Source organism: Hirundo rustica, chromosome 23, assembly GCF_015227805.2.
Source record: "Hirundo rustica isolate bHirRus1 chromosome 23, bHirRus1.pri.v3, whole genome shotgun sequence".
Classification (NCBI taxonomy): Eukaryota; Metazoa; Chordata; class Aves; order Passeriformes; family Hirundinidae; genus Hirundo; species Hirundo rustica.
Window position 1 is genome coordinate 3,939,724 of NC_053472.1, and position 25,340 is coordinate 3,965,063.

General features: G+C 49.1%; 1 protein-coding gene across 1 annotated transcript in view; it reads right to left on the bottom strand.

Moving 5' to 3' along the window:
- The window catches only part of UBASH3B (ubiquitin associated and SH3 domain containing B), a 67,459-nt gene that overhangs the window by 13,253 nt on the left and 28,866 nt on the right, over positions 1-25,340 (bottom strand). The window contains exons 2-7 of the mRNA XM_040085183.2: positions 8,668-8,721; positions 7,950-8,136; positions 7,304-7,502; positions 4,311-4,480; positions 2,988-3,196; positions 220-355 (exon numbers count right to left, since the gene is read on the bottom strand). Coding sequence (XP_039941117.1) covers positions 220-355; positions 2,988-3,196; positions 4,311-4,480; positions 7,304-7,502; positions 7,950-8,136; positions 8,668-8,721 — 955 coding nt within the window. The remainder of the gene's footprint in view (positions 1-219; positions 356-2,987; positions 3,197-4,310; positions 4,481-7,303; positions 7,503-7,949; positions 8,137-8,667; positions 8,722-25,340) is intronic.

The following is a 25,340-nucleotide window of genomic DNA, read 5'->3' on the forward strand; positions in this document are numbered from 1 at the left end:
TTGGGAATTTTTAACTCTGGTAAATTCAAGGTATAAAGGTGCTGAAGGGGGCAGAGGTTGGGGCTCTGCCGCCCCAGCTGGAGAAGCACTTCAGGGACGGGGTTGTGTGATCCAAAATGCTTTGTAACTTGTGCTGCAGGGAGCGAAAAGATAAATTTTTGGGTAAATTCCTTTCACTGGAAGCTCGTCCCTAATGATTTCCTGCTGTGGGGTGCCCACCTGCACGTTCTGGCAGATGATGGTGAGTGGCCCAGCGTCCCCTGGCCCTTGGTCTTCCTGCTGCCTCCTCTCCAGAGCTCCGTCAGCAAAGGCTTGAAGGGATGGGGAAAACGTGGTGTTCAGAATGGAGTAGGACCTGCCAAAAACAGGAAAAAAATGCTGTCTTTGGGAATGCTCTTTGTGCTCAGGCTGCTCTTGGGTCATTTCTGTAGCCTTCAGGAGCCAGTGGTAATTACAGTTGTGATGTTATTTCATTATTAGTTGGGTTTGAGTGCTGCCCTGAGAGCACCTTGCCAGGTGATGCACACACGTGAGGAGACAAATTCCATCTCCACAGGCTGTTGCCTTAGAAACAATTTACTGAACGATTCCCAGACTTCAGTCTGGGAGGCTCTCTCCACCCTGGAATATTCTCCTGGAAAATGCCAGGGCCTTCCTGACGCTCACTAACATCACCTGGGGACCAGCCCATGTCACTGACCATGGATTTGTGGCCCCAAGTTTGGGAATTAACAGCCACAGGGAGTTTTCACTCACCTTTGTAGCACAAAGCTGGGGCCTCTCCCTGAGCAGTTCTCAGGGTTCCTGTGCCCAAAACAGCTTCTACCCCTGGCAGGGAGCTGGCACGCTCAGCCCTGTTGTTGCTGCATTTTTCAGCGCTGCCCATTCCCCTTCCCACCCTCTTGGGCATTCATTCCCCCAGTGATTCCTGTTAAGTGCAGCCAAAGGGATTTCAAGGACTTTGACCAAAACCCTGGGGACTAAACTGTGACAGGCAATTACAGACACTGCCTGGACCCTCTGCTGACTCAGTTACCTCTGCTTAGTCATGAAAAAAAAAAGAAAAGCCATTCTCAGGTAATGGATGTGGTCATTTACTTTGACAGAAAGAGCTGGCAGAGCTGGCACTTTTCAGTGCCTTAAATATGGCAGGAGCTGCTTCCTGATAGCAGCCAGTTGGGATAAAATCTCTGAAGGGTTTCACAGCTGTTAAAATAACCCCTAGTGGCTCTGCCAGGCTGACAAAAATAGGTCACCTGCGTGATTTATATGATTTAAAGGAGGAAAAGCCCACTATGATGTTGGTCCTGGTCTATTATCTGGTGGATTTAGGGTGCAAGGATGACAAGGATTGCTCCTGAGTTCCCAACAAGGGCTGGCCCATGCTGGGGGATTGTTCCCCTCCTTGCCCAAACGCAGGTGGAGCACTGGGGTCAGCACAGACCCATCCCCAGTGACCCCAGAACTTGAATATCCCAATGTGAACAGAATCTCAATGTGAACAGAATCTCTGTTCTTACTTAGGACCCGTCTCTATTTCTGCACAAAGCGAATTTCTTCCAGCTGTCAGCCCTTCCTCCCATTTAATCCCTTTCCTGCCTTGCCCATATGACATTTTTTTAAGGACACTGGTCTGGAGAATACCAAGGATTTTTTGGTTACCCCACTTCCCTTTGCCCCCAGGAGCTGCCACACAATGTCTGAGCCTTTCTTTCTCTCTAAGCCTTTTAATAAAGGACACAAATGCTCCACCATCTATTTATAGATGGCAGGATTCGCTGGGAATAGAGATGAGGAAAACTCTCGGCGTGCCTGGAGAGGAGCCACCAGCCCGTCCCCAGTGCTGCTGGAAAACACAAACTGCTGAGGCTGCTCCAGCTTAGTCATCTCCTAAGGACAACACGTTGTTTGGAAGCTTTTCCCCCAAAAATCCTGGTTCTATCTCCTGTGTCCTCGGTGGTGCCTCTTGTCCCCTGCTCTGGCAGGGATAAACGAGGGGTAAATGAGTGATTTCAGGACCAGCACTCTGTTTAATGAATTCCCACCAAAATCAAGAGGCACAACCCCTGTTCAAAAGGTGAGGGCTGCATTCTCACTGAAGCCAGCTGCAGTCTCCTAAAAATCTTGCTAAATATCCGAAGAAATGTTGCTGATCCGAGGTCCTTTTCAGCAGGGAATTACGCACGGAAGAAGTCTCTTCCCAAATTAACGCTCAGATTTACTGATCCCAGAGGTGCCTGCACAGCAGTGCCTCCAGCAGCCATCTGCTCCAGCTCCACCATCCAGCAGCAATCCTGGGAGCCAGGAAGAGCTGCTGCAACATCTCAGCCAAAAAAAATCACCTTGTCCTCTAATCCCACGCTAAGGGAGAGCATCTGCTGCTCCTTGGCTGATGAGATGCGGCTCGGTGTGCCAGCTCCTTCCCCTCAGTGCCCTTCTCAGTGTCCCTCCTCGCTTCCCCAGGTGAAATCCCGGCTGCTGAGCCCCTTTTTGCAGCCATGGAAAAGGGAGGGAGCTGTTGCAGTGCACCCCCACACCGCAGCAGGTGTTCCCATATTAGGAAAAGAGTTAAAAGTTTCACCCCTGAGCTTTTAAGGAAGAAGAACCAGAAACTTCCATGCTTCTCTCACCATAACTGGCCCAGTGCCAGGACAAAGGATGGATCCCTGAGCTGTTCCTCAAGGAATGTGGCTGTTTTCTACTGGGCAGCAAGGCAAAAACCCCTCCTAAATCATTAAAAACTTCAGAGAGAGCACGGAGTTCCCCTGCACCATGCACGGCTTTTGTTCTTTCCTTCTGTATAATTTGTTATTTTCGCTTTAATTAAAACCCTTTGGCTTTTTCCAAACACCTCCAATCAAGCTGTCTGGCTAATTACCCTTCAGCCATTTCTGGGAGGATGCTGGCATCCCTCCGAGCTCGATCCACGTTGGTGGGGCTCGAAACACTCTGGGGATGAAAACACTCAGGGAAGCCTCTTGACCTACCCGTGGAACACCCAGGTGCCGCATTCATCCGCCTTGGTGATGTAGTTTTCAGGCAGCAGCCCCGAGCAGCCCGTGGCGAGGGAGATGCCGTAAATCCAGCCCTCGCTCGTGCTGGTTTGCTCCACCGGCGACATGAAAATGAAATCCCCCGGCACCAGCTCCAGCTCGTCGTCGTTCTGGGGGGTGTAGGGGTAGATCACTTGCAGAGTCTGGGGGAGGAAAAGCACGAGAGGGCTGTTAATGGCACGGGGATCCTCAGCAGAGCGGTGATTTTTATGGTTTTGGGGGGGATGAAACGGTGGGGAATACTAAAGGTAAGGCAACTTTCAGAAAGATGTGAAGGCAGGCCTCAGGAACAAAGAGCAGAAGAGCTTGGAGGTAGCTGTCACTGCAAAGTGGGAGAAGATGCAACGATGCAGGAAGCAAGGACACGAGACAATAGTTGGAGTTTTTAGGCTTGGCTAGGATAGACCTTAAGACTGCAGAAAAATATGCTTAGCAAGATGATAAAAGGTTTTAAGCTTAATAAAGGGATACTGTGTATTGTTAACAGAAAGCGTGCAAGCAGGAATTGTTTGAAGCAGGGGTAGCTTTTAGTGACTGGCTAGAACAATTGTCTGAAAGCTTTGGCAATATGCTGTGCTGGAACCCTGGGCACTGAGAATTCCAGGCTTTCTGTGCTGCCAGGCACTGACCTCCAAGCAAACACTGCACTGGACCTGGAACAGCTTCCAAAATGGAGTGACAGCGCTGGGATTGTGGGTGTGGAGTTTGGATAGAAGTGTGTGATGTCACAGGGTGGAAAACTCAGAGTTTAAGGGTTTAGAATACAGTAATAGAGATAAAGCAAGGTGGAGGGTTTAGGGTGTAGGCCAAGTCCTCCTTTTTCACCTTCTTCTCCATGGGTCTGGGTGGGATTTTGTAATTGGGTAGAAAAATCCACATTGCGGGCCACGGGTGGTTGGTTATTGGGTTAAAAGTGAAAATAATTTAGGTGTCATTTCATAATTGGACAATTTGTGCTTAAAAGACCTTGGAAAGAGTTAGAGACAGAGCCATTTTTCACTTTGTTAGCAGAACCCACAACTTGTGAGACTGTAGATAAGAACTAATAAACATCTGAGTCCGAACACAAATTGTGTCTCCCAAGCATCAATCTAACAACAACATACTCTAACACCGGAAAAAAAGACAAACCCACAGCTTTGGCTGGAAAACTTTTAAAATGCCCTGTAACAAAGAGAACTTTGGCTGCTGCTGGCAGACGTGAGCTGCTGCCATGTCTCAACCTCCAGCAGAGAAAACAAGCTCCAGAGCTTTTACCTCGTGGTTGACGAAGCGAATGTCCCGGGAGAAGATCGCCGCCACCCAGTCACAGCCCAGCTTGACGTCGATGCTCTGGGCCAGCTTCTCCAGCGTGGGCAGGTGGCTGCTCTGGAAGTGATAGGCCAGGGTCACGTGGAGCTGCTTCTTGTGGGGCTCCACGTGGACATCTGCAACGGGGAGAGGAGGGTTAAAAACGCCTTCCTGCCAGATGAGGGACTGTGGGCTCTAACGGGAGCTGGGCTCGCAGAGATGCTCGAGTGGAGTTGAGCATCATCATCACCATCAAGCTGGAGCTCAGATGGAAACGCTGTGAGTGTGAGGTCTCTAATGCTGAACCCCAGATCAAATGATCAGAGATTTTTGGGGGGTTTTTTGGGGGGGTCTGATTCAGCCCTGAGTCACAGCAGGGTGCCAGACAAGGCATCCCCGCAAACTGCCAGACTGGGGTGACAATCATTATTGCAACTCTGGACACGCAGGATTGCCTGCCAAAAAAAAAAATAAAAAAGGACATTTTTCCAGGTAGGAAAATCCAGCAGGCTTTCATGAGCAGCTGAGGATCTTTCCAAAATAAGCAGGTTAAAAAGCATCAATTTACTCTCCCTCCATTGTTCTCTCTGCTGCACTGAATCACAAATCCATGCAAGCCGCAGGTTTGTGCAAGTTGATTAAATCTTTTCCCTGGACATTAGTTGGATTATCAGTTTACCCACTGAGGGTGTGGTATTCCCAAACTGTGGAAACATAATAATGATCCAAAATGATCCCGCAGAAAGAAAAGAATCTGCATCAGGAGATGAATCCAGGTGAAAATATGTGAAATATCGGGGCTCCTCCAGTAGATGTGGAAATCACAGGATACATTGTTTGCATGTAATTTATTCTTGCTCATTCAACCAAAAATTGCAATTAAGTTTGACTGATTATTCAGTCACAATTGCAGCTATTCAGAGGCTCCAAGTGCCAGCCAGGGCTAGCTTTGCAAGCTCATCCATCTTTGTTGTTGTTGTTTTTCATCAGCAATAAAAAATATGTTCAAGATCTCTGGAAAAAAACCCCAAACCCCAGAGAATTTAATGTGACGACCTGACCAAGCTGTGGCTGCAATGCAGCAATTGCCTTCCCCTAAAAAACCCCCAATTTGGCCTGAATTGGAGCAGTCTCAGGGGGAAAAGATTGTTGGGAGCCACCAATGCTTCTTTGTTGAAGAAGTGAGGTTTTTTCCTGGATTAAAAAAATGGCATTTTTGGCTGTGCTGGGAGGAAACACTGATCCCATTCTCACGTGGCTGCAGCGCCCTTGGACCCACCCAATGTCTGCCTCCCAAAACCTTTTTTTAAAGATGAAATTCCCTGCCTCTTCTACAGGGAAGTGAAGTTCTAGGCCAGGTGAAAGCGACACATTCCAGAGGTTCTGGACACTCGTGGCTCCCTCCTCTGGAGCAGGGACAGACGGCCAGCATTCCTGCATGGCTGTGGGGTGCCTGCCCAGCACAGAAACGCCCCAGAAATGCAGAATTTGCTGCATTTTGGTGCATTTAAGCTCCAGGATAAGCCTGGGATAGGAAAAGGACTAAACCAGTTGTGTTGTGGGCAGTGCAAGCTGAGCTCTGCAGGGATGGAGGATTATCCAGGGAGGTGCTACAGTGCTCCCAGGGTGCTGTGAATCCCCAGTTTGGAGGGAACTGGAGCGTCACAGAGACACACAAAGAAATCACACGCAGACAAGAGATTTTCGCAGAGGTTCTTCTGATCCAGCTCCCAGCTGAGAGAGCGGAGAGAAGAGAGCCCCTTTGTTTATTCTTTTACTTTTTATACATTTGTGGGTCTAGCAGAAGATTGGTTTTTTGGGGTTTCCACCCCTCAGTTTCAGTGGCCAGACGAATTGTCAGTTACAATTGTTTTCAGGTTAGAAACATGCAAACAAAGGACAGAGAATGAAAAACAAAGGATTTGTTTATATTACTTCTGTGGGAAAGGTAGAAAAACTGCTCTAATATTCTACAGTAACTAAAAGATCTGACTCCATTTATGAAAATCAAAAGGCTAATAAAGAAACTCAGAAAAACCAGGGTAACACTGGAGGACACAGCGAGGTTGTTCAGTGGAGACCATGGGAGGACGAGGTTCTGCTCATTCCCCTCCAGCAGCAGGAGAGGCTCACAGACACAGCCCTGCGAGCGCTGAGGTGGGAAAGGACACTCGGGGTCTTCTCCCTGAGCCCCCTTCACACCTCAGGGGTGCAGCGGTAAAAAACAAGCACGGCCCTGAAATGGCCGGGGAAAGTTCTGTGGTGGTGGCTGGAGGCGGCGAGCGGGGCAGGAAACACCGAGCCTCGCTCAGGGCGGCTCTGCGAAAGGTTAAGGAACCACCAAATGTCAGCTTCCCTTCCAGAAACAGCACCGAGAACCGAGGGGGAGACACGTCCCAGCTGAAATGCCAAAGCACCTCCTGCTCCCCTGAGTTTTCACTTAAAACATCAGGGATTTGCTTTTGAGCTTCGCTTCTTGGTGGCATCGGAGCTTTGGGGTTCTGGAAAAGCACAAACCGTGAGCTTTGGCAGATGCTTTGCTTCTTCACGGCTTTGGTTTTTCTGTCAGTGCTCCAACTGGGCTCCTTCACGACATCCAAACTTTGGATTTGCTGACAATGCCCACGCTGGGCTCCTTGATGACTCCAAACTGATTTTTTCTGACAATGCCCATGCTGAGCTCCTACATGACACCAAAGTTTTGGCTTTCTGTTAATGCCCAAGCTGGGCTCCTGCATGGCATCCACAATTTGATTTTCCTGAGAGTGCCCAGGCTGAGCTCCTTCATGGCATCCAAAATGTGGATTTTCTGACAATGCTCAAGCTGAGCTCCTTCGTGACATCCAAACTTTGATTTTTCTGACAATGCCCAAGCTGGGCTTCTTAATGACATCCACAGTGTGGATTTTCTGACGATGCCCAGCCAGGAGCTCCTGGCAGCTGCCAGAGCAGTCACTCACCTGCTTTGGAAGCCGCCTCTGCAGCGAAGTCTGCAGCAAACTTCTTGAGCACCTCAGCACTTTCCTCCTTGACGAAGAGGCCGATGAAGTTGGAGGAGGTGTAGAGCTCCAGGGGCAGCGGGGCAGGGAATTTGCACTTCCAGCGCATCACCGTGGCCTGCAGGGCTTCCGTGAGAGCGTCCACCTTGCTGTCCTCGCACTGCCAAGGAAGCAGGACAGGCGTGGCTCAGGAAAGGCAAGGACGTGGGTGGCTGTCAGTGGGCTACCCTTCCCCTCATGCAGTGAGAAAAAGCACAGGGGCATGGGGAGGAAAAAAAAATAGGGGAAAAAAAAATCTATGTTTAGAAATCCTCGGCCCCTCCCTTGTCCTCAAAGCAGGATCAGCTATCCCCAAGTAACCTTCCCAAGCTCCCCCACCCATTCTCACGCCGAGGAGCGCTGGAGGGGATGAGAATTCTGTCTTGCTGCTGCTGCTCTTCCCTGAAAGCAACAGCTTAAAACACCCATCACCCCCTCCAGAAGCATCATCATCACCCAGCCTGAGGGCAAAATCCCCTCAGCTCCCCCCCTGAGCCAGGGTGAAGGCTCCAGGCTGAGCCTGGCAAGGAGCGGCTGGAGGAGAGAGGGGAGAGGAGCTGCGCTTTACCATGAAGAACTGGCAGAGGGTGATGTGTGGGAAGATGTTGTGAGCTTTGTTCTTGCCACAGATCTGCTTGGACTGCTGCCAGAACTCCGAGAGCTTCTGCGCCAGGGGCCCGGTGGGCCGCAGGTACAGGACGTACTCCCGGGGCAGGGTGTCGTCCAGGAACGGGTCACCCACGTGGGAGAAGAGCCTGGCAGGCAGAAATGGATGATAAATTGAGAGATAATGACAGGTTTTTAATTTTCTTCCCCCCCCACCCCCCAACAAAACCAGCTTCCCCATTGTCCCTTTATGGGGAAAAGCAGCTGGGCGCTGCCTCGCTTGCAGCCCATTTCCACCGCTCAGTAATAGAGAAAATTGGGGTTTGCTTTCAGGCTGATGCTCTGAAGATCTAACCCAGGTCACTGCTTCTGCCTTTCCCTATTTCAGAGTGCAAAGCACAGGGAGGAGAGCACCGGGAATCGCTCCACGTCTCCGAGAAGCTCTCAGCTCTTCTGCTCAGGTGCAGGGGGCGGGGGGCTCCTCCTCTCACCTGCTCCTGCTGCTCACAAACCCCCTCAGACCAGGCTCATTTCTGGATTGCTTATTTCCAGCACCTCACTGATTCTGCAGCTGCTTTTCAGACGACCCCCCTGTTGTTTAAACACTCCACATTCTAAAGGCTGAAACCTTAAATTCACCATTTCTTCTACTTTTTTAACATTTATTACTTCATACCAACCAGTCGCATGCTGCTTGAACGCTCCTTCCACCTGTCGACGCCAGCGCTTTTTGCCTGCAGGGAGAGCAAAATAAAAAGAGAATTTCAGCGCTGCTGGGTCCCATTGCTGTGTGTTTGGACACTCTGAGATGCCCTTTCCAATTCTCCAATCCCTGGGGTTATTTTTTTGGATATGCCACCTGTCAAATCCCCATAAACTGTTTGAAGGGCAAAGTCACACAGCCAGCACAAAATACAAAATACGGATCTCTGGGTTTTCCCACCTCCCCACTTTCTCTGGGCAGAGAAACACCAGCATCTCACGGTCTCCTTGCTGGGAATTTCAGCACGAAACACCAAAGAGCTGAGTCTGAAAGTGCAGGAGTTGCATCGAGGAGAAGAAAAATTCAATTGCCACGAGAGGGCACAAGCCAGAGATTTTCCAGCTTAGTAAAGTTCCCTTTAGTCCTTGCTGCACTCAAAGAGCTCTTTTGCTTCTTTCCCTTTCCGCTCCAGCTGGGAGCACCCAGCTCTCCTGTTCAGCGAGTTTTCCAGAGCACTCCAGCACAAGTGACAGCTTTCAGCGTGGAATTGTGGTTTCCAAACGCTCGACAGCAGCACGGGAAAGCAGCTGCGGATCCGCTCAGCTCTGTGGCACCAGGGACAGCCAAAGGGAGGGATTCGCCCAGAACCCAAACGGAGCAAGAATTGTGAGTGGAGAAAGCAGAAAATGTCAGAATTTTTAGGGTCATGGGGCAGAGACCGGCGCTCAGTTGGGGAAGGTGCAAAACTCCCCACGAAGAGGTGATTTCAGAGCTTCCTTCTTAAGGGAAAGGGGGCAGATCCAGGGTGCAGCCCCTGGGTGTGGGATCAGCTGGGACCCTCCAGGATTTGTGACAGCGCTTGTTCACCCCTTCTGCCTGCAGTGGAGGCTTTCAAAATGCCCTGACAACCAGGGAGGATATTCCTGCACGTCACCCGCCGGCCCTCAGCCATGTGCTGTTGACTCAGCTGTGCTTCAGCTCTGCCCCTTGCCTTCCCCTCCCTTTGAATGCACGTTTTTGTTCCTCTGGAGGGTAAGAGGAAGGCAGAAAGATAATGCTGAAAAAAAACCAAAAAAAATTAAAATTAAAGGGCTGTGTTGCAAACGTGCGATGATGAAAATACTTCCTCCCCAAGCGGTTTTGCTGCCCAGCATCCCCTGGAGATCAGCAGAGTGCTGGGCACGGCACCTGCCCTCGGGGAGGATGGATTTGGGGTGCTGAGCACTGTTGGGTTGGTGTTTCTGCCTTGCTGACCTTGCCCTGCTCTGGAAAATGTTCTGTGCAAAGCAGCCACTGCTTTGCTTTGGAAAGCAGCTCAGGTGGGGGAGCTAAAAAATAAGGGGAACCTCTCTAAAAAATAAGGGAGATCTCTCCAAAAGATAAGGGGAACCTCTCTAAAAAATAAGGGAGATCTCTCTAAAAGATAAGGGGGATCTCTCTAAAAGATAAGGGCGTTCTCTCTAAAAGATAAGGCGAACCTCTCTAAAAAATAAGGAAGATCTCTCTAAAAAATAGGGGAGATCTCTCTAAAAGATAAGGGGGATCTCTCTAAAGAAAAAAGGGGATCCCTGTAAAAGATAAGGGGGATCTCTAAAGGATAAGGGGGATCTTTCTAAAAGATGAGGGTTTCTCTCTAAAAGATGAGGTGGTTCTCTCTAAAAACAAAGGGGGAACTTCTCTAAAGGATAAGGGTTATCTCTCTACAAGATGAGGGTTTCTCTCTAAAAGATGAGGTGGTTCTCTGTAAAAAAAAAAGGGGAACCTCTCTAAAGGATAAGGGTTTCTCTCTAAACCTCTCTACAAGATGCAGGTTTCTCTCTAAAAGATGAAGTGGATCTCTCTAAAGGATAAGGGGAACCTCGCTAAAAAACTAAGGGGATTTCTCTAGAAGGTAAGGGGGGATCCCTCTGGGAGCAAAGCCTGGGGATTTTTCCTGCCCTGCTTGCATCATTTGTTGTGCTGCCCTTGCTCAGTTGGCCCCCCCGACTGCCTGGGCTGTTTCTGCTCTTTCAAACACACCCACAGAGATGAGACTCTGCAAAAGTCTCCTCTGAAATCTGGGAGTGAAAACTGCCCTCCCGGAGAAGCTCTGGCTCCGAAATGAGCAGTTTTTTGGGATTTCCTCTGCTCAGGAGCTAGCACAGACCTCTGAGGGTTCTGTCACCCACCCTCGGGGACTCTTTTCCTTCACGACCTGATGATTCCTTGGAACAAATCACACAGAGGAGCTGTGCTGGAAGGAGCTGCAGCTCCTACGGTGCTTGGGGACCCCGAAAAGTGGCAGGAAACATGAGGCTGGACCCACACGTTCATCCAGGTGGGATTTCCAGAGCTGCCTCCATCATCCACAGGGACAATTCAATTTAATTTTCAGTGCGAGGAGGAAATGCTGCATAAAGCAAACAGAGCCAAAGGGTATTTTTATCTCAGGACCTGCAACTGGGAGATTTCTTGCTCTTTTTTTCTTTTTTCTCTTATTTTTTAATTTAGTGCAAGGATTGGTGCTGATGACAGATAAGTCTCTGCTTCCCTCCCAAAATCTCATCCCTGGCCAAAACCTGGAGAGGACCCATCCTCCAGCTCTCAGGCCAAAATCAGCTTTTTTAGAAGTTGAGTACTCAAAATTGGTCAGAGCCAGGCAAAAGTGGCCTGATTTTCACAACTGCTGAGTGCAGTGGCAGCTGGAAAACACATCCTGCTCCTGAGAAAATCAGGTCACTTAATTAGGTGACAAATTATGGCTTAGGTGCTCAGATTTCCTCACGCTGGGTAGCGAGCGTTGGCTGGAGCACTGTAGAAAAAAAAAAAAAAATAAAATTGTGACTCAGATGAACCAGAAAGGAGGAAAAAGGAAGAAAATAACCTATTTTTTCAGGATTTACTAGGTGGTATCACACAATAGCCGTCTCTGGTGATGCAAAATGAGTTCGGGTAGGGCACGAGAAGCTTTGTGCAGCACTGCTGGTCCCCTGAGCCACCCAATTCCTCCAGCTCTCAGCTCCTGAGATGGAGCGCAGGGAAATCATTTAACAGCACCCAGCAACACGGAATAATCATTTTGAGCAGACAGCGAGGCAGAGGTTCTGTGCAACTGCAGGTCTGGAGAATCGGGGGAAAGGGAAGGAAAATCCTAATGGCGATGCCTTCCAAACGCACAGCAGGAATTTTATTCAGCAGGAAGAATTAAACGTGTTTGATTCTTCAACCTGAGAGCCCTCCCCGTGACACTCTTCAACGTCAAGGCCCAAGGAAAGCCTTTTCCCACTCAATCACTGTTTAAACAGGATGAAATATTCCCAGCTAAAGAGCTGACCCCTTGGCCCAAGATATTCCAGCAGAATTGGCCTTGCTGCCCTGGCCCACACATTAATGTGCAAATGGTGCCCATTTTAACCCCAGCCCACTTAATGGCAGAGCACAGAGCTCTGAGTGCTGCTCTGAGAACTCCACTCCTGCCTGCTGAAGGATTTTTGGCTCCCTGTCACTCCTGGCTGGGAAAAGAAAAAGGAGGATGTCAATTCAGCTCGGAAGTATATATCAATAAACATAAAATATAATGGCCAAATCCCATTTGCTTCAGAGGAAATGGCTGTAATGGGGAATGAGGCATTAACCATAAACGAGATCCTTCGGCCTCAGAGGCACCACACAAAAATCCTCCCTCTGCTGAGAGCTCAGCCTTCTCCTTCTAGTCCAGTCTAAAAAGTTCTCAGCTTTATTCAAGCCCAGCTTAAAAAAGGAGGGGCTGTGAACAGGCAGCACTGCAAACAGCAAGAGCAAGGCATGGGGGGAACCATTCTGAGATGAAATATAATGCAGATAAAGACATGTCACTAAAAAAGTGTGCAAACTTCAGGGGCTTGATGCCCCAGCAGGGATTTCCATTGGCTCCTCTTTAATTTCACTAATTGTGCCATCAGCAGAGCTCTGGACACAGCTTTATTTGGAATTTCTGCTGCAGAAAACGCCAGCAGCAGCCTCTGCCTCAGCCCCGGCTCCGCAGGCACCGAGAGATTTGGGAATGAGCCCTGGAGGGATGGAGGAAAGAGAGGGAATGACCAACTCTGCCCTTTCACCCCATCCCTCAAGCCCACACAAACTCCTTCCTCCTGAGCAAAACCCCTCTGAGGGATGAATCCATCACCTGAGTCTTTGGCCCATCAAATATTTCGCTGTGTAAATAAATTTTCTTTAATTTTTTAAAATATGATGGAAGTACTTGGCTCTCCTCATCAGATCCCACTCACAGGCCTGAATGCTGGGGTGAAATAGGAATTACAGCCCATAATTTATGCCAAATAAGTTTGAAAGAGGGATGCTGTCAAACAGAGTGTTTTCCCTCCGGAATAAAAAATAAGCACCTTCATTTTCGCATGTTTGTGCCTATAAGACACATTTATATAAACATATATTCAGCTAGCCCTGCGTGTCTATTTAAAGCTTGGCTTTTTCCGTCTCTGTTGGTTTCTGGTAAAAGAATAGAAAGCAAAATGCTGGCTGGCTCCAGGGAATGGGGAAAAAAAATGGGAATTTTCTGGCTGCAGCTGCTGTTTGGAGCAGATCTGTCAGCGCAGGTACAGGTCAGGAGCCCAATATTTAAATTTCTCCTTTGCCTCACGTGTCAAAGTCATGGGGTGGGAGGTCCTGAATTCAAACTCTGCTCTATAACCTGCAGGAAAGCTGTTAAAAATTCTCCACAAACAGTCAAATCCCCAGTATTCTTTGTGTGTTTTCTTTTCCAGAGTGACCTCTACAGAACCCTGAGTTTTTGCAGTTTTCATCAATTGTTTATTAACAGTCCAACGAAGGGAACGTGTCTGTTTTAGGCTTTCACTAAACAATGCATGCTGAGAAAACAGTTTTGCAGGGAAAATTTCTGTGCATTTAATGATTTGGCTCTGTGACGTGGGGGAAAAAACACCCAAATTCCTGGGTGCCACGAATTTCTTAAGTATTCTGCCCACAAAAAATGCCCGCAGTGAGTTGTTCTTCCTGAGCGTGCTGGGCTCCTCTGAATCCTCAACACGCACAATTCACTCGGCCGCCCCTTAAAAAAAAAATATATATATATATCATACGAAGCTTCTGCTCTTATTTGGGTGACCTTCCTGCTATAAATAGGGACAGGACAGGAAGATATCACCAGGGATCCAGTTCCTGTTTAGGGCAGGGGGTTGGGGATGTGAAGGGACAAACAACGAACCCCGGCGGTGTTTTCGCCCGGAGAACGGCTCCGAGGCGAGAGCGTGGCAGGGCAATTCATTTCTCTCCCTTGGCTGAGTTTTACCTCAACTTCTGCTGTTTTCCTGCCTGCTGATGACTGAGATAAATCCCTGCTCACCTTGAATCCTCTGGCTTTAACTGCAGAGCACGAGCCGGTTTTACACCCCAAGATCCCCTTTGGGAACTCGCCGTTCCCAAGCACGGAGGTCAGCAGGAGCCAGGAGCAGATCCCAGCCGTGGAAAACACCCAGGTCCTGCCTGGAATACAGGAACTTCCAGAGGGGAAATTCCTGGGAACACGGGGACTGTGAGAGCTCCGGCTGTGCTGCATCCTGCAGGTCACGTCAATGTTTATGGAAGGTGCCTGGCGGGGCTGGAAATTCCCTTCCTCACCCTTCCCGAGGGCTGGCTGCTGCATCCCAGCTCTGGAACAGCAGGGAAGAGAGGGAAAGGGGGAAATGTGACCGGAAATAAATCTGGGAAATTTCAAATTTTATATATCTATATATATATAGATACATCTATATATCTATATATATATCTCAATCAGAGGACAAGCAAACTGCAGCCTGGCCACAGGAGGAGGATGAAATGACGATTTTTATGTGCAAAGAATGAGGGCCTGGGCATGTGCCTCTTGCCTTTTGGAGTTATGTAAGATTTGGAAGGAGGATTTCTCTCCCCACCAAGTCGTTCCCTAATCCCCTGCTCAGCCAGCTTGTTCAAGCAGGAGGAGAGGGAAGCACAGGCTGGTAAAGAGTGGCCGGGATAAAGGCAGGAATGTAGCAGCCATTTACCATTTTCAAGGAGATACAGGGTTTAAAGAGGAAGCAGGATGTTCCCTTCCTCAGAACAACAACAGTGCAGCTTTTTTATGAGGCGTGGGCTCGGCTGTCCGGCTCCTGCCAGACACTGCACGGCCCTGCAGGATGGAGGAGGAGCAAGGAACAGGTTTTGGGGCTGATTTGAATCCGTCACACCCCATCAAAATCCCTCTGGCCTTTCATTCTCCCCTTCGGCTGCAAAGCCCCGCCGTTAGGTTTGCTTACAATCCTGATATTGGTTTTCTTTTTAATTTCTGGTTTTGGATGACATTTGCCGTCTGGCTTCCTGGTTCACTTCCTTCAGCTTCTTCTCCCCGTGTGCTAATCTAAAAGTGCTGCTCAAACAAGCTCTGGAAATAGCAGGAGGCCTGAAGCTGGGGATTTAAGAGAATGATGTCTCACAATTCCCTAATAAACCCACAAAAATTGGCAGCACCTCAGCTGCCTGGTTCAGATTCAAAACAGCGACTGCGGACTCGGCTAAGGGAGGTGAGAAATAACGGCTGCTGTCGAAGGTTTCGCAGAATTGCGCCCATCAGCCAAGCAGATGGGGTTAACAGAAATATATTGGCAGGGAAGTGGAGCGCGTTCAGCAGGGGCTCGTCCCCTTCAAACACCTGATTTTAACAGAGCGACCACGAGCTCATCACTCACAGGCAGCAGCTTTCGTCCCAGAGCCAGCCATCCATTTTTAGCTAACCAGGAAGACAATGTCCTCGCAAGGAGCCAAGCTGGAGGTTTAAGGATGCTCCAATGCACCATCTGGAGGCTCGGCGATAGCCAGGGAAGGAAGCGGTTGTCACGCTGATTGGGGAGAAACGAAATCCCTCCTTTGAGGCACACACGGCACTTTCTTCTCCCTAATTGCTCCTCCTAATTGCAGAAAGGAGATTTGCCACGGCTCTGCTTTGTTTCCGAGGCGCTCCTCGGTGCCACAGCCCCTTTCTCGCTGCCATCAGCAGCGGGCTCCAGGCTGGTGGAGCTGCCAGGGAACGGGACCCGGGGCCAGGTGGCTGCTGCTGGCACCCTGTGGGTGCCCAATGTCACACTGCCACCTCGCCTCTCCATCTGTCACAGCCCTGCCGCGGTGCCCAGCACCTGCTGCCCCACACCTGAGAGCCCCCCACACCCAAATCCAGGCTCCCTGGGCCCCCTTCCTGCCCCCAGAGCTCCAGGCAGCCCCTCTCTGTGCATCCAAATTTTTCAGCAGTGCTTCAGGAAGAGAAGGGAGGGGAAAAAAAAAAAAAAAAAAAAAAAGAAAAAAAAAAAAAAAAAAAAAAATACAGAAAACCCATGAGTAGCACTTTAAAGTGCCAGTGTTAACATTTTCCAGCTTCTTGGGGTTTCAAAACAGGAAGTTTGGGGGCGGTGCAGTTGCACAATTTGCCAGAAAGCTGCTGTTCTGTGAAGCTGGTGACACGGGGCTGTACCAGGAACTCCAGCCCTGACGGCCACCAAGGATGTGACCTTCTGGGACTAATTCTCAGCAGGTTTTGGTGTGCTGCTGGCGGCTGGAGGAGCCCTGTGTGAGCTCCTCTTGCTGAACAAAGCTGGGCTCAGGGGAGGTTTTAGCAGGCTGAGAGAGGAAGCGAGCAGAGATAACACAGCCCAAAGCCCCAGAACAGAGCCCTGAGCTGCTCAGCCTGGATCTCGTGAGGAAGCCTGTGATGCAAAACTCCTCCTGGGTGAGGGTGCAGGTCCCTGTGTCCTGCACAGCCCCCCAGGGAGCTGGGGTGCTGCTCTGGACCTGCTCTGCTTGGCAGCGACGAGATTTGGATCGCGGTGCCAACAACAGGTTTTGGTCAGAACTTTGTCAGGTTGGGTCACGCGCAACCAAATCATAAATTCCTGGGATGGTTTGGGTTGGAGGGGGATTTTGAAGATCCTCTGGTTCCACCAGAGAACCAGATATCCACTTCTACTACCCCAGGGTGCTCCAAGCCCCGTCCAGCCTGGCCTTGGGCACTGCCAGGGATGGAACGGCCACAGCTGCTGTGGGAAAGCTCTTCCAGAGCCTCACCATCCTCACAGGGAAGAATTTCCGTCATAAATCCACTCCCTGTTTCAGCCCCTAGCTGTCCAGTGAAGAAGGGGATATCTTGTGCTTGCCAAATTTGGGTGAGTTCAGAAATAGGCGAGTGGAGAATTCAGAAATGGGTGACAAAAAGCGCAGGGAAAGGGACTGCAGCTTGCACAATTAACCCTCATTGAAACGGCAAGATTTCATTCCCTTTCCTTTCAGGAATTCTTCCTTTTCCCTGCACGCTTTCCTGAAATTCTTCCTTTCAGGCAAATGAATGAAACCTTGAAATCAGAGAAGGAAGTCTAACGAACGCTCTGGAAAGGAGATATGATCAAATAAAACGCAATTGAAAAAACCGCAGAAAATTTGGAAATGGAGTGATGACAACCAAATGGACTGAGATGAAATGAGGAGCAGTGGAAAAGGACCAACACTTGCTCAAATTACTGCAATTAAATCCTGAATTCAGGGAAGGATTGTAAATAAAGAGACAGGAGAAGAAACTACAGAAATGAAATCTTAAAAATACAAAAAGGAAAAACTCCAAAGCTCCCATCCCAGCATCCTCACTCAGCTTAATCTGCCGCTCTTTGCCCTGATCAGTTTTTATCTCCTGCAATGTTCATTCTGACCCTTTTTTCCCCCCCAGGTGCTGATTTTCTCTCCTTTAGGGGCAGTGTCTCCCCACCACGGGGACTCTCGGAGGTTCTGTGTCCTTGTGGGCTCCCAGCTCTGCTGAAAAGGCAAACCCTAGAGATGGAAAATGGGAAGTGGAGGCCTGGCGAGAAGCTCAGCATGCTCTCACACCTAAAATAGACTCAGGCAAAGCAGCAAGAAGGAAGTCTAAGAAATTAAGGAAGGTGGAAGGAAGAAGAAGGGTGGGGTGCTGAAATAGTTGGGTCAAAGGCAAAAAGAGAGACTTAAAATAGCCTCCTGCTCTAGACAGCTCTGTTCAGGAAATTTTTGAAGCCCCGTTGTTTCCCTTGCTGTTTTTCTTTTCCCTTTCAGTAACACACGAAATTCCCAATATTCCAAATCAACGTTCCTCACTTCTTTTTGTCACCTAGAGAAGATGTTCGCTATGTCAATATCCATCACACCAATATTCACGTGGGGGATCTGGCCAAGAAACCCAAAATGCTGTAGGAGAAGGGGGGGGAAAAAGGGTCGATGCAGCAGAGGATGAGGGACATTTGCCACTGACTAAAACATCCCCCAGGACAGAACTGGGGCCGGGAGTCCCCTGCTGCTGCAAGCTTTGGGGGTGAGAAAACACACTCAGGGCTCAGCCCCTTGCCTCAGAGATTTTGAAGTGTGTGGTTACAGCAGTGAGCTGCAGCTAAAGTCAAAGTTTCCACCGGGGGAAAGAGAAAATAAGTGAGGCAAGCAATTGCTCTGAATTTCAGTTTGGGGAGTTTGGTCTCCTCCAGGTGGCTTTGGAGTCCTCAGGTGATACAAAAGCTGTAAAAATGTACAATTATTTTGCTGTTATAATCATGATTAAGTTGTAAGCTCGTGGCCAGAGCTTTTAAACTCTAATACCAGAATAAATATTAAAAGTCACCCTGCAGTTCCTGGCTCAGTAATCTGGATTTTTTTACATGAGGTCTAACCAAGGGACTCCAGAAAGTTTCAACCTTCACAAGGGAAAGGGTTAAAACCCCCTCACATTAAAAATAAAATATGTTTGAAGCCTAAAAAGGAACAGGAAATGAAGAATTGTGATAAACCGAGAAACAATGAGATAAAGAAGGATCTAAAGCTCTAATGTGGAAACTTCACCACAGACTGGGAAGATTTCCCTGCATACTTTCCTGATTTTGTTCTGGCCTGTCAGCTCTAAGCCTTTTGATTCCTCTGTCTGATCCTGCAGAACATGTCAGTGAATTAAAAAAAACAAAAAAAAAAAAAACAAAAAAAAACCCAAAAAAACCCAAACAGCAATAGGAAAGCTTTAATGAGACCTGGATTTAGTAATTATCCCTGCACCAAAGAGTACTTATGCATCTCTTTAACTCCAAGCATGTACTTACAGACTCCAGCCCCGCTCTTATGCAAAGCAGGTGCTGCAAGGTTATTGCAAATCAAGGCTTTGCTTCCCTCCTTCCTTCCAGCACAATTTCCAAGGATTTTAAACCGAGTGTTTGCCGTGATAAAAGGAACTTTGTTCAGCTCCCCGAAAACCTGGGGATTCGGTGCTGGCAGGAACACTTGGGTGTGTTTTTGCTGGAGTGTTTGCTCACAAAAATCCCCTGGAGCAGCAAAGGGCTGGCAAAACCCCCAGCCCAGCCCAGCCCAGCCCAGCCCATCCCCTGCACGGTCCCACTCCATCCCCTCACCCTCCTTGACCCATTTCATGGCCTTTAAGGCTCCCCAGTCCAGCAGGTATCACAAAGCACTGCTTAATTCTCGTGTTTATGGGGTAAAACTTCACCTTCCCGTGCCCCCAAATGTCTGTTTATCACTAAAATGGTTCTGCAGCTGTGTCAGAGGCCTCGACAGGGCACGGCCGTGGTAAAAATCACGAAATATCAGCTCAGCAGGTCACTGCCTCCATCATCTCAGCCTCTGCTGAGCCCCCTGGGTAAACACAAGCAGTGATAAGTCTTTAAAAGTGCCCAGCACAGGGTTTTATCTGACCACAGGGGATGGGAATTCCCAGAGCTCCAGCCCTGCTGAAACCCTGCCAGTTTTGACAGCACTGACCAGAAAGGTGTTCAGCTCCAATTCTCTGGTTTTGTATCCAGAGTACCCACGATGTGGGTACTACAGTCTAATCAAATCCCCTTTTCCCCCCTCCTCTCGCCGTTACCATTTTAATTTTGGACACCTTGGAGGCGGCAGCAATGGGGTGGGAATGGATAAGGACAAAGCCCTCGGTCCTTTTCCCTGAGAAAAGCTTGTTGTGTGTGAGGATCAGAGCCGCAGCCTACCCAGATCCTCGGCCAAAATTTCCATGGAAGTTCTGGGACGGCTTGGGTACCGAAATCATGGGAGATTTGGGGTTTCCCTTCATTCCAGCCCTTTTCCCACGAGGATTCCCAGCTGAGCCGTGCTGCCTGAGCATGAAGTGCCTTTTCCCATGGGTTTTTTCCCCCACCAAACGCAGCTCACACCTCATCCCAGCACCGGGGACACGTTTCCTCCCCTCGCCAGGGCTGTGGGGGTGGCCGGGCCGGGGATGCTCACCTTGGAGCCCTCGTTATCCCTCCGCAGGCAGGCATTGGCAGACAGACAGACACACAGACACACCGGGAGCATCACCTCATTTCCAGAGCGCCGCTCTCCCCCGCACCTCGGCGGGCGCCGCTGTGGGGGTGTGCTGCTAAAATTATCCATGGGGTGGGGAAAACAAACAACAACAAAAAAAACCCTTTTACAACTGAGAACCGAGCCCCGTCTCCCCTGGGTTTTCGCGTGTGGCTGATATCTAGAAAGCAGCCTGAGAGGTGCAGCTTTCCTTTCCTAAACACAGTGGGAGCCTCTCGTTCCATCTGTTGCCGCCTCTCTTTCCATCCTGCAGCCTGTCCCGGGGAGGAATGGATCCAGGGACAATTCCAGCCTGGCTCTGGCACTAACAGCAGCATCAGGAAGGAGGAGAGCACCTTGCAGTGCTGCTGCTTCAAAATATCGTCTGTGCTTCCAGCAATACCCCTCCCTCCACCCGGCAGGGTGAGCTCCTGGGACAAGGAAAAGAGATAAATAAAATGGACGGCAGGTGCTCACACAGGTTGGTTGCAAACTCCTCTGGGGTTTTTAAGATTAGTTCGCTCTGCAGGCTCCTGTGCTCGTGGTGAAGGACCCAGACTCGTGTGAGCTTCGCTTTTGGTAAATATTTCAGAGCTGCCTCGTGAAAAATAGGCAAGGAAGGAGATGTCAGTCGGGAGGAATCCTTTGCAGTAAATTTCAGGGGTGGATACAGCAGGGCAAGTCACAGAATCGTGGAATCACAGATTGGTTTGGGTTGGGAGGGACCTTAAAAATCATTTCATCCACCCCCTGCCATGGCAGGGACACCTTCCACTATCCCAGGGTGCTCCAGACCCCGTCCAACCTGGCCTGAGCACCTTTTAACCCTTTCTGTGCACTGAGGTCTCTCTTAGGTCTGGTTCTGTGAGGAGCTGAGGCTCCCAGGACTGTGCTGCACCCCGGGGTCTCTCCAACCTCCTACAACAATTCCTGAGCTTATCAGGACATTTAAACTCTGCAGAGATGCAGAGCTGCCAAGGGTATTTCACATCTTGCTTCTGCATGATAGAAAATAAATAAAGAGGGGTTTTTTGTATAACTACAGGAGTGCCCATCTGGAAAAGATCGGGAGGTTCTCCTGGCTATCAGCATCACAGGACCCTGCCAGACACAAGCCCTAGGACAGGGAAAGCATGATCCCCCAGACAGAAAAGAATTTGGGAAGGGTCCTGGCGTTCCCAGAGCTGCTGTTCCCAGCCGGGGCAGCTCCAGAGGCTGCTCCACACGTTCTCCTGCCTGTGCTGCCGACAGGGCTCCGAGCTGAGAGCACAACCCACACCAGCTCTGACACAGCTGCGGAGGGAGGGGGATGTTCTGTAGGAAATGCTGTCCTGGGAGAGCCAGAAGAGCGGAGTGTGCGCTCCAACAACAACAACAAGTGTCGGCTCCAGCAGCGGAGGCTCTGAGCACTCTGAGTGGTGCAGGTGAAGGGCTCCCAGGACTGCTCTGTGTGTGTGTGCAGGTGTCGCCCACATCCCCTGGGCAGTGCAGGATTTCAGGCTGCAGCTGAAACCAGACCCTTTTTTTTTTTTTTCTTTCAGTGCAATCCTCTTTGTCCTGCAGTTTACCATTTCATGCTTTCCCTCAGAGAAGCACGCTGGCAAACAAGGCTGGCAAATAAATCCTGCGGAGCGAGGCCGGAGCGAATCACCAGGGCAAACTCCGCAGGCAGCAGCCAGACCTCGGTACCTTTTGGGGGTTTGGGGGTTTTTTTTTGGATGCTGAGCCCGGCTCTGCCTGGATTCCTGTGTGGAAATGACTCCATCCTGCCAGGCAGGTGAGCGTGAGCTGCATGGAGACCACGAGCAGCATCTCGTTTCACAAGAGCTCAGCATCAGCCCGATTTTCCTCCCAGTGGCATTGAATGAGGCAGAATTAGGCTGGAGCTGAGCTGCTGAAAGCTGTATCCTATCTTCCTCTCGCCGGAGTTGCCTAAAAATAAGGAGTCCAATTAAATCTACAGCAGTACCAAGTATGAGGGAATGTATAATTAATTTAAAAAAAATCAAAGGCTGTCTTACAGCGCTGATCAGCATTTAGCAATGCTGCCACCAGCTCTTACTCTCTTCATTCTTCCTTTTTAATCAGTGATTATTGTTGCATCTCCTGGCAGTGTGATCGCATATTCTGGTGGTATTTCGACAACTGCACTCCCCAGGAGCTGTAAACATCCCCACAGGAGGAGAATGAGAAGGGGAAGAATTTATTACCCAGCCCAACCCTTGTCCTGACATTTAACTGGAGCCCTGATATTGGTGAGGGATAAAAATTTGCTCGCTGTGATAGTCGATGCTTTCATTTTCAGCACAGCCCTGACGAGAAATTAAAAGCAGAGAGAAGAAATTCCATGTCCAAGGTCACCTCCCAGAGTTATCACTCTGCTTATTGCTGGTTTTCCGCATCCAGCGCTCCCAAAAACAAAAAGAGGGAGGTTTTTTGGGTCTAAGAGAGCATAAGGCGGCCAGCTGTGAGCTCAGGGCTTTGTCACCTCCCAAACAAGAGTTTTGCACTTGCTCTGTGCCCGTGCAGCTGAGGGAGGATGTGCTCCTGACACTTCTCCTGGCAGCAATCCCCAGGAGCTGCGCTGGATTCGCAGCAGAGCTGCTCCCACTCCATCTGGGCCCCCCAGAGCAGAGCCTGCCTTTTATTTGGGGTGCCAGCTGTTCACAGTGGGACAACAGCGAGGGCGGGCTTGTGTCACCCCTCCTGGAGCCTCTTCCCTGGGTTGTGCCCAGATTTCCCCATTTTCCTCTTTTCTGGTGGCATTTCGGGCTGAATCCCTTCCTTTGTGGCTGGATTATGCCCAGATTTCCCCATTTTCCCCTTTTCTGGTGGCATTTTGGGCTGAATCCCCTCCTTTGTGGCACAGTTCAGAAACCTCCTGGTACAGCTAGGACAGACTTTTGCCTGGAGGGAGTTGTGAGTGGAAATCACTCCCAAACCCAGCAGTGATTGCTCTCTGTGAGGTGAATGAGCCCTGTGCTGGTGACTTCGATCCCTCTGAACTCAGAGCTGTCCCCAGCCCCAGGAGGCCCCTGCAGGGCACCTTTGCTGTGCTGTGGGTGGCTTCTCAAAGAGTTCGGATGATTCACAGGGCTGGAAAAAAGAGGGAGATGCAATCCAGACCTGGAGATCACCTGCTGCCACGTCAGGTTGTACAGAACACAGGATAACACAGAATATAGAATTCAGAATTCAGAATACAGACTACAGAATCACAGAATTCAGAATACAGAATACACAGAATACAGAATCACAGAATTCAGAATCCAAAATTCAGAATACAGAATATACAGAATCACAAAGCTGGAAGAGACCTCCAAGATCATCGAGCCCAACCCAGCCCCAACAGCTCAACTAAACCCTGGCACCGAGTGCCACATCCAAGGAAAAGAGATAAATAAAATGGATGGCAGGTGCTCACACAGGTTGGTTGCAAACTCCTCTGGGGTTTTTAAGATTGGTTCGCTCTGCAGGCTCCTGTGCTCGTGGTGAAGGACCCAGACTCGTGTGAGCTTTGCTTTTGGTAAATATTTCAGAGCTGCCTCGTGAAAAATAGGCAAGGAAGGAGAATGTGTCAGTCGGGAGGAATCCTTTGCAGTAAATTTCAGGGGCTGATACAGCAGGGCAAGTCACAGAATCGTGGAATCACAGATTGGTTTGGGTTGGGAGGGACCTTAAAAATCATTTCAGTCTGTTTTTATGTGAAATTCCCCCTTCCCTGCTCTCTCTGTTGTGCCCCATCCTTTCCCCCCTGCATATTTAGCCCACGGATTGCCCCTGGCACTGCCAGTTCCTGCGATGGGTGATGCTATCCCAGGGCACAAAAATCACCCTCCAAGGCTCTCTAATTAATCCAGGCAGGCAGGAAATAAATAATTGTGAGAGGCGACCTATCCCCAGCCTGGTCCCTGCACTGCCCAGGGGGAGGATCTCACCTCAAACCAGGAAAGCAGCTTTTACACCTGACTCACCATTTCCTTATCCTCAACCAAATACCTTTAGTGAAAGGTCTTTAGTTAAATACCTTTAATAAATAAATGATTAAAAAAAATTTCTTAGGAAAAGCTCAGCCATGCCTGAGTGAAATTCAGGTGGAAGCTCTGTGCCTGCTGTAGAGCAGCTCAAGGAGGACAAAAAAGGGATCTCAGACTTCTCAAGGGACTTCTCTTTGTCCAAACATCAGCCCTGGGCTGTGTCAGGAGTTTTTCTGTCTGTTAAACAGAAAATAAATAAACTTTTTTTTTTTTTTTTTGGTTTGAAACATAATTTCCTGCATTATTCAACATTCTGTTCAGTGCATTTCTGAAGCATCGCCCCTCCCAATAGATTCAGGGTTCCAGGATCCGGCTCTGCTGCTGTCAGATTTAAAAATAAAGATCTCTACAAGAGTTTATTTATTTTTTTTAATGTGAGGAAGAGTAATTTTTACTTCTCTGCTGCCTTTGCTGACTGGGCACCGGTTTCCAGCTATAGGCTGCAGCTCTGAACTACGCATTTGAAGTTATTTTTGAAGTGTGTTATTACCCTGAAGTTGCATCTCTCTCCCTTTCTGATGCATAATTTAGATTTTAGCCTCTCATAAATTACATGCCCGAGGAACTGCTGATGCTTCTGGGAAAGGAAGGAAAAAAAAAAGAAAAGAAACAAAACTCCAACAACAACAATAAGACTGCACAAAGTATTCTTTGTGGAGACCGCTCTGGATATGAACACATTTATGCTCCTCTGAGTTTTCCCCTATTTCTGTCCTCTGGGATGTTTACACAAATACAGAACCTCTATTGTTGGGTGATTCACCGAGATCAGGGAGATCTCGTGAATTCTCCCATCATCTGCAGCATGAAATCACAGCTCTTTGTGGCACCCGGAGGGATGGATGGAGCAGAAAAGAAATGAAAGTAAATTCACTTTTCCCTCCCCCCCCCCCCCCCTTAATGGAGGAGGTTCTCCCTTGCAGATCAGCGAGGCCAGGCAGGAAATCTCAAGGAAAAACAGGATTATTAAAGTCGTGAGGGGGTTTGATTAACTCAATCTCGTGCTGCTTGATGTTGACAAATCTGTTTATTTTTGGGTGCATCTTATCCTCAGCTCAAAATAGAGGTAGGGAGGCCTGTTGCTGCTTTTCTTTAGGTTACCATAGAATTTATTCCAAAAGCTGCTGGAAAATAAAAAAGAAAAAAAAAAAAAAACTCCCAGTGGCTTCCAAATGGCTTTGGCCTCAAATTTTCTAATTAAAGGTGTGGGCATTTTGGACAAGTGTATGAAATGCCACAGCTCCCTACTGAACCTGGCTTCAAATTGGCAATGCCGGGTCTGAAGTTAATTAAA